General features: G+C 37.8%; 2 protein-coding genes across 3 annotated transcripts in view; both read right to left on the reverse strand.

Moving 5' to 3' along the window:
• Positions 1 to 2,171: 2,171 nt before the first annotated feature.
• On the reverse strand, positions 2,172 to 3,179 carry LOC129922729 (adenosine receptor A1-like). The gene has a single exon (XM_056009674.1). The coding sequence runs from the start codon at positions 3,177 to 3,179 to the stop codon at positions 2,172 to 2,174; it is 1,008 nt and encodes a 335-aa protein (XP_055865649.1).
• A 4,895-nt stretch (positions 3,180 to 8,074) lies between these two features.
• Positions 8,075 to 13,600, reverse strand: part of LOC106060739 (leukocyte surface antigen CD53-like) — a 32,174-nt gene continuing 26,648 nt past the window's right edge. For both annotated transcript variants that reach the window (XM_056011153.1, XM_056011152.1), the window contains exon 9: positions 8,075 to 8,179. In XM_056011153.1, coding sequence (XP_055867128.1) covers positions 8,117 to 8,179 — 63 coding nt within the window. In that variant the 3' untranslated portion in view covers positions 8,075 to 8,116. The remainder of the gene's footprint in view (positions 8,180 to 13,600) is intronic.

Consider the following 13,600-nt stretch of genomic DNA (forward strand, 5'->3'; position numbering starts at 1 on the left):
TATAATTGCTACTTTACTTTTGAGTCTTCTGTCCTGAAGGCTTTCTAAATTTAGTGATTTTACTAAAGGTGTTACTCTAGTCAAATGTGAATATTCATTTGTTATGAATCTCACTGCTCTATTTTGTGTCTGTTACAGTTTCTTAATGTTTTCTTGAGTTGAGTTGATTAATAGTAGCCTATAGAGCAGAGACGTCCAATTGTATACATTCAGGGGACGGTTGTAGGAGGTATCATGGGCTTAGCCAGGATTTTTTTTCGGGGAGGGTTTTGTGAATCCCCCCCCCCCGCGGAAAAAAATTATATATATATATATATGTGTGTGTGTGTGTGTGTGTGTACATAATATTAATCTTTATTACATTCTGACCCTTTCGGAAGACGTTTATTGTTTATTGTAGACTCCCCGCCCTTGCTAGCAAGGGGGTCTGGGGGAGTTCCCAGCGCGGGGCGAAGCCCCTCCGCCGGGCACTATTTCTGGTATTGAAAGCCAACAAAATGCATATTCTGAGGTATCTACAGTGCATTATCTTGCTATTAAAAAGTTTTATTTCAAAAACCTAATGTGCTATTCTTACTGACTTAGACCCTCTCGAGCCGTTCGGCGCATTTTCCGGCAAGCTGTTTCCGCAACTCTTATTTTGCGTAATTCATTTTGTGTGAGAACATGTCCCGCAAAGCCTCATGCGACGCTCTGTCACAACCTTACTAAGGATTAGACTCCCAGTTCGGCATATGATTTCTTTTATTTAGATCCGATCTCTATGACTGACTCCTAAAATCTGTCTTAGCCATCTTTGTTGAGATACATTTAATGGTTTTCAATTTCAGCAGAAGACTATTCACACTTTATTAATGGAGCCCAAGCCACTGGTAGAAATTTGTAACCTTTCTTGACTACGCTCTTGGAATTACATGCCTGTATTTCGCTTTAGATTTTATATCGAAAAGGAAAGTTTTTTCGTCAAATCATCTGTTGAGGGGTTTTAAACTAAGAAATCTCTGGAGTTTTTTTGTTTTGTTTTTAATTCAAAACCCCATTTAGCTACGATTAAAGAATTCGGTCACTATAGTTTGCTTTAAAATAATATTGAAGAGAGAGGTTTTCAACTCTAAACGCTCTGTAGGGGAATTTTAAACTCAAAACCATCTGGAGGGGTTTTAAACTTTAAAGAAAAAGCCATCTGGAGGAGGGGGATTTAAACTCAAAACCCCTTTGGCTACGCTCATAGATTTTATAGTGTGTAATTTGCTTTTTTTTATATTGAAGAGGTACTTTTTAGCTTCAAACCCCAACTGGAGGGGGGTGGGTTGAAACTCAAAACCCCTTTGGCTACGCTCATAGAATTTTGAGTGTGTAATTTGCTTTTTTTATTTTGAAGATGGGGTTTATCGTAAATTTTGGAGGGGGTTTTAAAATCAAAATCTTCCTCAACTGTGCTGTTGGAATTTGGGGATTGTTGTTTGCATTTTTTTGTTTTGTTTTATAGAAGAGGGGGATTTAACTGCAAAAACCTCTGGTAGGGGGTTTAAAATTCAAAACCCCCTGTAGGGGGTTTTAAACTCAAAGCCCCCTGGTAGAGGGATTTGTATCTCAAAACCCCCTGATAGGGGTTTTTTAAATCTCAAAACCCCCTGGTAGGGGGATTTAAAACTTAAAACCCCCTGGTAGAGGGTTTTTAACTCAAAACTGCCTCGGCTGTGCTGTGGTAAGTGATGATTTAGTATTAAAATCTCACCTAAAATAAACAAAATGAAAGCAAAAATCATTCACTTAATTCCGTTCCCCCTCCCCCGGCGGGAGGGGGGGATCTCATTTCGGGGGGGGGGGGGGGTTTGAACCCCAAGAACCCCCCCTGGCTATGCCCATGGGAGGTATACAAGCTCAGGAAACATGTTTTATGTGTAGCAAGTACGCCAAAACAACAATTGAATCTAATGTGGTTCTAGTATGTCCTATGGTAACATGTTGGCTGAAGCTTCAAGGGGCTGAAAAGCAACTCGTCACGCGCCGGAAATGGCCCACAAACCGTAGTTTAGGCTACCTTGCTCTAGATAAATAGAACATCTTTACAATAAGTAACCACTAGCACAGAAACTATAAATTTAACAACATATAATGCATGTATTCTAAAGTTGTTCTTTTTTTGTTATAACGAAATCAAATGAACTTTAAAGCTTTAAAACATTATATCTGGGCTTCAATGGTGAAATCAGCAATGATTTCATCTGTCTTCTGAACTTCGAGCTCATGGAATAGAAGATCAGAACTCCGATAGAGGAGTGGATGAAATCCAGAAATAAGACAAGACACACTATTACACAAAATATGTTGTTGTAATACTTGAGCACGAACAGTTCCGGGACAAGGAGTTCGGCGATGTAGAATACCACCCTGGGCAGTAGCACTGTAATATAAGATGCGATGACCATAAGTAACATTTTGACCACTTGACCATCTCGTACTGTTACTTTCACTTCAGCCAGTCGACTCCTCGCTCGAAATTTCGATGCTTTTCTGAGTTGGAGTACAATTACCAGACTGCTGATGACCATTGTGACTAAACTGACCGTCGGTAATGCGAAGTTGAAGTATTGGTAAAATTCTACGTAACTTTTGATATGAAGTTTATAAAAGGCCGAAAACTCAAACTTGGCTACTGGATGGTCACTGTCAGGGGCACTAACCCAGCGATAATTCAAAAACAACATTGATGGAAAAAACATGGCGAATACAACAATGGATACAGTCACACAGATGACAACGGTTACCATTGGCGACAACATTAGTTTGATTTTAAGGGGAAACCTTACACATAGACATCTCTCTATGGCAACGTAGCTGCCAAGGGCGTAGGCAATGTTGCTGGCGATGGTGTGCAAGTAGACCAGGTTTGTGGTGCTGATGTTCTGCCACGACTTACCTAGAGACTCGGACACCAGGGCGATGAGGCTATAGCACCTGTGAATGGAGCCACAAAGCACTCGGACCATATCCCAGAAGGTTATGGTTGTCATGGTGATGTTTACGGTTTCCCTGAATCCCATTCTGGTAAAGACGCCGATGGTGAGGGCGTTGGTAAATATCCCGAGGAAAGCGACAACAAAAGAGGCCCACCCGTCAACTACGAGGGTGAACCAGGACAGAGCCTCATTCGTGACAAGAGTTTGATCAAACATCTCGATAAACATAGCGACGTGATCAGTCGTTCTGTTGGTGCTTGCAGAAGCCATCAGTATTTTCTAAATCTAGATCTTTCCAGCCAACAACGTTGGTATTAGAGATACGTTTGACACATCACTTTAAGTTGTCACTTTGTTACATGGGAATAGTAGAAAGCCAGAAAGTTTAATTTCAAAATCATGACTTATTAACATTCATTTCAGACCTTAACAAATAAGGTCAAGTTTTTTTAGTCTTTAATTTTATATATTGAGTACTTTTGCCAATTTCTTTATTCAAATTTATAGGACATATTTTAAATTACTGCTTTGACATTAAGACCAAGAAAAGATCACTATTATCACAAATTGGGTCCATCTATTAAATAAACCTAGATTGTCCTCAGAACAAAACCCAACTTTTTAAAAATCATAAATAATAACTAACATTTATTGTCCACATCTTTCATGTTTAATATTGCAGAAGTGGACCCCAGTAAGGGTATAATATTAGTAATCGCGTAGTTTCGGTCATAAATTGCTTATAGTACTTATGTTACTGATAGTGGTAGCTTGCAATGTAAGCGATGGTTTGAAAATGTCAGTTCATCAAAGCTCAACTCAAAAACCATTAGCCCATTTCCTTGAAAATGACAGTTCAGGAAAATAATACAGTACTAGTAGATCTAAGGAAGATTTTTTTTTCTTGAAATCAATGGTGTTATTGTTTGTAACAGACTTGATAAGTATCGTTTGTTTGCTCAACTTTCTAAGCCATTTAATTTAGGTGTTTCCAGATAATTAAACGGGTCGCATGTTATTATTTATGAACAGTTAGTGCCACTTAAAATAAATTGCTGGCCTTCCTTGACATTGTACTAATCTTCTTGCAATGATTGTAAATCTCAATATACACTTAAGAAGGAAACAGCTATTGACAACTATTTGGCTGTCAAGTCTTTAGTTACTTTTAATTCAGTTTTAGCATTTTAATTTATTTTCGTGATTTAACATCTATGTCTAATGAAGAGAGAACTAAATAAAATGAAGGAAAGAATGATGGAAATTACCAGACAACATTACAAAGTGATTTAATGCATTCAATAGAGTCATTACTGAAAAACAATCCATTAAATCTAGATCTGATTTCCAAGAAGAATTAAAATTATAGCATGATCATTTATGGCTGAAAGAAGAATTCGTCTTTTAAGAGTGAATGTAACTGAAAACTGCTGGATATCAGAAACCAGGAAGTGAATACGAATGAGTGTGTACTGTTACAAGTCAGCACTCCGCCTGGGAACAAAATAAGGAGTTATCCAATACTGTGAAGAAACAAAAAGCTGACCTGGTTTCATCATATCGTAAGAGATGATTCACTATCAAAAGTTATTCTCCAAGGTACAGTGAAGGGAACACGAAGAAAGGGTCATCCAAAGTAAAGCTGGCTGGACAACATAAAAGAATGGACCGGCCTGTCTCATGACATACTGCTTCGAACAGGTATGCTAGGACAAATTTGTACAAATACTCCTTCTTCCCTAGTGCTATTAGAGCATGGAATGGGTTGCCTAAACTGGCCAGGAAAACCAGTGACTTGGCAGAATTTAAGTCATTGGTTAATATGCATGACTGAATGCATGACGCGTAGGACGTAATCATCTTCTTTTTTGAAGTAACGTCTGTATCATATAAGATAAAATAAGGTAACAGTGGAGAGATTCTGTTACGCCAACTGACTGTCATAGAACTCTTAAGACACAATTCAGAGATCGTTGAGAAGGATGATGAGGATGATAATAGAACAAATGGACATTGTCCAGTCAGTGTGAGAAACGTTTGATATAGAGTTTACTTGTTGGTTGGTTGGTCAATTGCTTGTAGCTGCAAACAGTTAGTACAACTAATGAAGTATTATATTGTTAATAGCCGGATATGACCCGCTGCCTATGGGCCTTAATTAGGCTATTACTTATCTACTGGATTGAATTTAGATCTATGTCAAACTTGAAGAATGTTCCCTTCACATTTGTTTTAAAATTTTGACACGAAAATAAAAGTAGAATATGGAAATGGGTTTACCCGTTCAGCCGACATATTGATATCTAATATGAATTATTGTGGTTTTACAGGTTTTACCCGAATCGTTAAAAAGTTTCGGTCTTTAATAGAGATACAATTAGGTACTATTTGTATATTGTTAGTGCTCTATGTTTGTGGGAGGGACATTAAACATACATTACGGTCTCTGCTATGATCTATGGAACTTTTATGCCAAATTTTATCAAGATTGGTCACATGGATTATTTTTTTTATACATACATACATACATACGCCTTACTTTCTGCTTAATATTATAGATAACCCACGCGCCGACAATGATAATGCGCATCAGCAAACAGTGTAACGCGAGCACTATACGACAAATTGATTCTAGAGCAAGGAAAGATTTAGATCTGACTGAAGTGATCTGCAGGTTATGGAAGTCTTGAGCTGTCTGGAACCAAGGGCCGTCCTTCGGGCTACCAGTGAACTGTATTGAGGACCTGGGACCACACTGGAAGATGTGTCGGTGGTCTGTACTAGTGGTTAGGCATAAAAGAACTGGTGAAACTTAAGATAAGTATGTGGCATTTTACGTCTCAAGAGAACATCCATTCCTTTTGCAACTTCTTGTGTCACTAAAATGCCAAGCCTTGAGACACAGCTGTGGTCACAGGTTGGGCTTATGAAATCATCAGGCGCCGTTTTATTTTCACCCTTCTTTCTACTACTGTTGTGTGTGGCATCTGCAATCCGGGACCCTTCCTTTCTGCTCGCTCTCTAGTGTCACCTTTTCCACTTCCTTTTTTTAAAAGAAAATGAATAACCAGCAATTAGTCTTATTGGTAACATTTAAAAAATTGATTATTATATTGTCTATGTCAATGAATAATTGTGCGAAGCTTGATCTAAGAATGGTTGTGGGAAAAATATCGTGTACAGACGTTTTACCACGTCGGTATATAGAGTGAGTTTATGCCTTGTAAAAAACCTTATATGTCGATACATTTAGTAAGACAAAAGACTTTTGTCATTACTAACATTAAAGATAAGCGACTCTTAATTCTTTCTCATTTTCCGTTGTTCTTATTACAAAAAAATAATTCCAACATAAAGATACTGACAGCTTTGCTACAGTTCCTCCGGAACTATTGCCTTTCCGATGTCGTAGTTTGTTATAGTACATGCAAATCAATCAATGAAACGAATAAAAAAAAAAGGCAGATTACTCTGTAATTTTTTAAATTACAGTCTGCAGCCTGGAAAAAAAATCCACTAATTGTTAGCTCCCTTTACGAAGTGACTAAACTAAGGCAGAAAATATTTTGTAGATTCATCTTTTGAAAAGCGAATGCAAGTCGTATGTTTATATAAGCGTGATTTGATACATTAGTATCGGCCGTGTGGCAATTTCGTTGAGTGTTGGCTTATAGAGCTTAACATACTGGGTTAGGTCCTTCTATTATTAGAATGTCTAGATGTATTGAACATTGATCATTTGTTCAGCTACTGTTTATTAGCATACCTTATCTCTCTATTTACTTCTTGCAAACATCTTGCACATTTGGTATAAACATTTCATTCATCCTTTTCTTCTCGTACATTAGAAGAAATACCATTTTGCATTTTGGATGCAGATCATGTTTTAGCAAAAATGTGGAGTGAACATTTCCTGAAGCCACTTAGATCAAGTGTAGATTTGGCTCCACATCTTCTATCAGCACCTCTACCAACCCTTTTACAAGTGCAGACTGTGACAAGAGAGTTGTTGATTGCATTCTTTCGTGGCTAATCGTGGACTTACTTTTTGATAGTGGTGTCCATGTTTTTGTCATTTTCTAGGACATCATATTAATTTTCTCTTGACTATTTGTTGGTAATACCTTCAACCAGGACAGATAGTTAGTTATATATACTCCTAATTGCAATTAATTATACATGCTCGCTCTAACCTAAAATAATTGACGGACATGGAGTTCTATAATAAAATTCGTTAATATCACATAGCTGGGTTATGTCTTTCATCCATATTAAAATCAACCGTAGGGATGTCCATTTATGGTTCGAGATGACCCCTTGAGCCTACGACATGTGTTCTCCCGACCCATGCGAGGCCGGAGGCCGAGCTCGTGGGGCACCCTCCATATACCTATAATATACCATTGCACTCGTGGGGGGGGGGGGGCATCACCACACGTATGGCCCCCGTTGGGGAACGAAGCGGTGGGTTTCGGACTGGTTAGCAAGCCTTTCTTACATCCCCACCAGGTGCAGGTACAATCAGTGGCGTCACTAGGGTAGGTGTCACCCGGTGAGGTCAGCTCAGGGTGTCTCCACCACCCCTCCTTTAAAAATAATCCTTTTTGTTTTTCTTTTGTTTGTGGAGCTCTAATACATATAGTGTAGAATTATCTACGTTATTTGATTGTTGAACAACCATAAAATGAGGTACTATTAAATTTTTAAATTAAGTTGTTTATTCCATTTCTGTATAGTTCTCTGTGTTTGCGTAGTCATGTGAAACTCTGCATGCATCCTTAATCTTCGGAATAGTTCAATTTTAGTAACAATGCACACGAACTCTGTTAACCTTCTTTCTCCATTCTTCTCTGTCATTTGTCTTTGATAGAATTTCATTCTGATGTTCTTTCTTTGGGGGCCGATTTTGAGTTTGTGTTTCCACACAAACTGTCTATGTAACCTTGTTATATAGGTCAACTAAAAGTTTACAGCTTTTAAATTAACATTCGCACATCAATACACGTGTCGGATATTGCCCTCGGGCAGTAGATAAGGCATCACTGTTTGAAACGCAAACAAATCATCATCCAAATCTAAGAAGTACAAACAAAAATTAAGAATTATGTTTATTTTTTGAAAACAAAAATCAATAACTAAATCATCCAATGACATCAAAGAAACGGAACAATCCGATTGGAAAAATAAACAGAGCTGGCCAAAAATATCTCGATCATCTGGGGAAAAAAACACAACAGCATTAAAACAGCAATATTAAAAAAAAAAAGTGGATTGTTTTGTAGAAGAGACACTAGAAAAACAGAAAAAATACTTTATACAAAAATGAATACCTCCTGTATACAGCTTATAAAACGATTATTTTGCTCTTAAATAACGAATGAATGTTAGATTCTTTTAAAAAAGTAACATTGTTTAGACCAGGACAGCACCCTCTTCTCCCCGCCCCCTTTCCCGAGAAACAAATTCCTTGCTAAGCGAATGTCTAAATCTACTAAACTTTACAATATTCTAACGTTAGCCATTTAGATCTAGACTTAGAAGACGGTGTGCAGGATGTTGCTGAACATTCATTTAATCAACTCTGAAATAAATAGGGCTTACAGACTGAAATACTCGAAGACACAGAGTCTGTTCAAGATAAATATTTTCTACTGCTCTAGCCAAATTTTTTTTTTTTTTAAACTATTAAATATTATAACTGTCCAACTAGAATTTTCCCAAATGTGAACAACAAGCTAGTGATTCTTTTTCCTGATATACATCAGCTGTGGAATTTCTTTAAAAAAAATTGTTAAAGCCGTTTTTGAGAACCGTGTCTACCCATCTGTTTTTGCCCATGATCGTGCGACCTGAATAGAGGAGTTGTACAAAATTGTGGACGTGGTATAAGCGAAAAAGTCCTACGTGATCTATTTGAACATTTTGTTCTACATGTTAATGTTTGAAAAACGAATTATTTATTTTTTTGTCTTTTTATATGTAAATTTAGTTAAATCATTCTATAACTTTTTATAGGAATTATACATTTCTGAAAAATAAGAGCATTTTTGTTGTGATAAAGCGAAAAAGCAATGTAGAAATCCTTAAATGTCTTTGCTTCTGGCTTAGGAGTTTTGATTGCTCCTGGTTTTATTTGTCAGGGGAGTATATCGATATAGTTGAATTTTCAAATTGCAGTGTTAATTTTGCGTTCTTCTTCATATTTGTTATTTTCTTAGAGTCGGTCGCGTTCCAATCGCGTCATACTTCCTTTATTGTTTATTTCCTGTTCCTTTTGTTATTGTTGTGCATTCATTCAAAGAATGTCTTATCCGACGTTTTTGATTGAAAAAAAGGACTTAGAGGGTGGTCTTGTCCACCCGAAGGGTACTCTTCTGTTGAAACTATCTGGCAATAACGCCATGAAATCTTCTATTGGGAGCCTTTTAGAGGCTCTCAAGTTGTCAGCTACTGAAGTAACAGCATTATATAGGTTCGAAAATCCTTATACATGGTTTTTGGTACCAACAACTGCGAAAGTAAGAGACAGACTTGTTGGTAAGTCTTTCGGTAGTGAGACTTCCTTCAAGGTTGAGATCTTCCCAATAGAGGAAGAAAGGCTGAAAATTACCCTACATTGGGTATCGCCTTCAATTGCGAAAACCAAGATCGTTGAAATCATAGAAACATTTGCAGAGCAAGGATCCAAGGTGGAGGTGACGAAAATAGGTGCTTCGGACAAGTGGGTTTCCTTCATCAAAGCAAAAAAAGATGCACCCATCCCACACTACATCCAGCTACGGTATGAAGGGGACCCAAAAATTTATAAAGTTCTAGTCACCATACCAGGTCGTAGGCAACAATGCTTACATTGTGGACTGGACCAGCATTGGTCAAATCAGTGCCCCACCCGAAAGGCCGGCCCGGCTCGAACTGTGCCTCCCAAGGAGAAACCAGGCCCTCTGAGCTATGCACAGGCGGTCAAGGAAGGTAATCTAAAGGAGAAGGAAATCGAAAAATGGTTGCAGAAGGATGGTTTCACGATGGTAGAGAAGGGAAAAAAAGGAGTCTTCAAAGTGTCGCCAAAGAAGATATCTACAGTGTCGGATGTCGCGGCTTCATCGATGATGGCGGATGCAGCTACTTCATCCGTTGTTGCCAGCAGGGGCGGACTGGCTATATGGGCAAACGGGCAAATGCCCGGTGGGCCGGTGCCAAATGGGCCGGTCTGGTCGCGACCATAGAAAAAAAAAACTCAATGCAGACAACTTAAAAACAAAAGTGACAGCAGCAAGATACAAAGGCCCGAACAAGTTTTCTTGTTGTTTTTTTTTTAAATTATTGTTACAATTAATTTTGTTTGAAATTTTAAGAATTACACTATACACTGTACGTATTATCATTTGTAAAACGTTAGACCGTACTTTCTGCTATGCATGAGCGGCAAGGCCTTCAACACTACTTTGATGTCTTCGAGACTGTGTTTGGCCTGATCGTTTTGCTGGTCGGCATGGGCCTTTGATGGCACTGCCGTTTTTGTTTTGCTCCTTCCCTCACCCGTCTTTTGGTGGTTCCAATGAAAACGAAAAAGAGGGATGGGAGAGGTTAAGTAAGAAAACATTGATATAATACGGCAAAAGGGAGACAATTAGCTCTTTAACAAAACGTTTATAGAAGTTCACTTTTAACACATACACACAGCCGCGAAATTGCATACCACCCAACTTATTCACAGCTCATTATGGGTATAAAGCTCTACTTTCTGCGATTTGAAAAGAAAAAGTAAGTTTCTTGTTGTTTATTTGTAATAACATAGATCTAAAAATACTACACTTAAGCCACTTAAGGCTTACAAAAAATTATTTAATTAAAACATAAATCTAAATTTATAGACAAACATCAGAACTAGATATTATGATTAATGGCAAACTTATGCTTATGCTTAGTATGACGTCATTAATAATGAAAATTATTACAATAATTAAAATAATTTATATTTAGGCTATATAGCGCTGTCACATACGATATTTAATGAAAGGAGATTTAGAATCATTTATATTTTAAATAATATATTCATATACAATTGAGAATGTACTAGGAGGAAGCAAGAGCTTTTCACATTTAGAAGTGCCTCTCTAACCGTTCTGCTTTCTCTTATCTTGTAAAAGAATATCTATCTATCTATCTATCTATCTATCTATCTATCTATCTATCTAATATATAAATATATATATATATATATAGTTTCTTCCATCGTAGTTTGATTATGACCACTTTGTCATCCAGGGGGCTGAGAGCTTTACACTGGGGTTTTATGTCTCCTCGTGTGGCTGGTGAGACCTATGTGAGCCCGGAATGTTCGGCCGCACACTAGGCAGGTTATTCCAGCTGGAGCTAGTGTCATTGGCCTTACTTTTCTTCTCTGGCGTTTTGCGTTTTTCTTCTGCCAGCATTGTTCTCTTTTCCTCAGCAACATGTGCGCCGGTTTTCACAGCGCGACGTTATGATGCTCTGTCATGTGCCTCTGTCTCCCAGGGTGTCCCTGAAGCGCTTTCTTTGACCACCTTGCGAGCGCTTTCCTTCGCTTAGTTGGCCATACAATAGTCGTTTAAGGATGCGGTGGTCTTTCATTCTGCATACGTGTCCTGCCCATCGCAGCTGGGACTGCATCAGGATTGTGTGGATGCTTTGCAGACCCGCTCTTTAAAGGACTTGAGTATCTGGTATTTTGTCTTGCCATTTGACATTCAGTATTTTTCACAGACATGTCATGTGGAAGTGATTCAGTTTCTTTGCATGTTAACTGTACACTATCCATGTTTCTGGGGCGTAGAGCAATGTAGGGAGGATAACGGCTCGATAGACCCCTAGTTTTGTATTTGTGGTGATACCACTTTTAAGGAATGGGTTGCCTGAGTCAGCCTTGAAAACCAATGATTTAGCATATTTTAAGTCACAGATCAACATGCATGACTAGATTGACACGTGAAATGCGTAGGACCTAATTATTTTATATTTTTGAAGAAACGTCTGTGTTACGTCTTCATATTGGATGAGACTCTTTAGACATGAAAACGACAAATCACAGTTTATAAATACTTTAATCTTTATTAATACTGAAAACACTTTCTTGTTCATATTCCTCCATTTTGGTTCTTCTCTCCTTTCAACACGCATTCGCACCATTTCACATTTACACTAAGATGCGCACGTAACACCCCCCCTGTTTAACAAGTTCGATGCACATCGAACGTCCAAAAACCAAATCACTGAATATATTATCAGACTATTCCAAGTTTTAAAAAAATCGGTAACATATAAAACCATAATGTAATACTAAACAAAATCAAACACAATGTCATGTTAATACCAATACAATTCCAACATGTTAACATATATCTATAAGTAATCATATTTCTATTAATACAACTTCCCACTCATAATTTTATGCCTGTACAAAACACCATCATTCCAGTCGCAATCAAATAGTTAACAAACAAAGTCTATCTTGCTCCATGCATATTGTAACAACAATATTCAATTCATTACACATATATTTATTCATTGTATAATAGAACAATAATTAGTGTCCATCATTCCTACCTTTTCAAATCATATCTATATAATTCTAACATTATTGACATGCCATCCTTTCCGCTTCCCTCCTTTGCAATGATGTCCCATTGTGATCCTATCACCGAATGTTCTAGCTGTACTGTTTTCTAGGCTGCTAATATCCCTCTCTTTTCTCGTATACGCCTCTTCACTATTGTACCTTGAATCCTTCATTCTAATTAACTGTTGACACTGTCTTCTAATATGCCCCCTTCTCCCCCAATTAAAGCATAAGATGTATGGACTTGTACGTCTATATGTGGGTTTAAATCGCTTTCCCTGTACCACTGATTGTCTTACTTTACTTTGATTTTGACCCATTCCTATTGCATTGCTTTCTACCTTATCTGTTAACTCTTTCTTCTCGTGCTCTCTGCTACCCATGTCATCTGATGTATGAGATCTTATGTCTTCTTCCACATCCCCATTTCTACCTCGCGTAGACTTTATCCCATAATATTTCTTCCAATTCTCAATCTCCCTTACTGAACATATTTTCACCCCATGAATATTCCCAATAATTAAATCTATTTCACCCTGATCTACAACACAAGCTTCCACTGTCCCCTTAAAATACGGTGTGTCTATACTAACTTTAGCAATCGGTAATTGTACAATATTCCCATTAAACATAACACACTTCCTAGATTCGCCTGTATATTCATGGTCTTCCACTAAATTCTTATTCACTCCAATAATAGTGCTCCCTGTATCCCTGATGGTCTTGGCTGCCTTGTTCCCTACGAAGGTCTGAAAAATCTCCAATGTTCCAGTATCAGATGACAATGATAAGCCTTGCTCTATTCTACCTTTCTCCCAGTCCTTTCTTTCCTGTCTGTTTCCTTGATATCTTCCGTTGCGGCTATCATTTTGTCTTTCATATGTACCACTTCTATACTGTCTATCCTGTGTCTCCCTTGTTCTGTGAGAGTTATTCTGTGTCTCACATGTTCTGTTAAAGGCAACTATTTCTTCTATATCACTGCCTCTAGATAATTTCTTCTCGGGATGTGCCACTTTATAAGCCCTTATCAGTCTTACTA

Source organism: Biomphalaria glabrata, chromosome 14 (genome assembly GCF_947242115.1).
Source record: "Biomphalaria glabrata chromosome 14, xgBioGlab47.1, whole genome shotgun sequence".
NCBI classification, from domain to species: Eukaryota; Metazoa; Mollusca; class Gastropoda; family Planorbidae; genus Biomphalaria; species Biomphalaria glabrata.

Coding starts and splice junctions, on each gene's coding strand:
- LOC129922729 (XM_056009674.1), bottom strand. CDS start 3,179: ATGTTTGATCAAACTCTTGTCACGAATGAGGCTCTGTCCTGGTTCACC.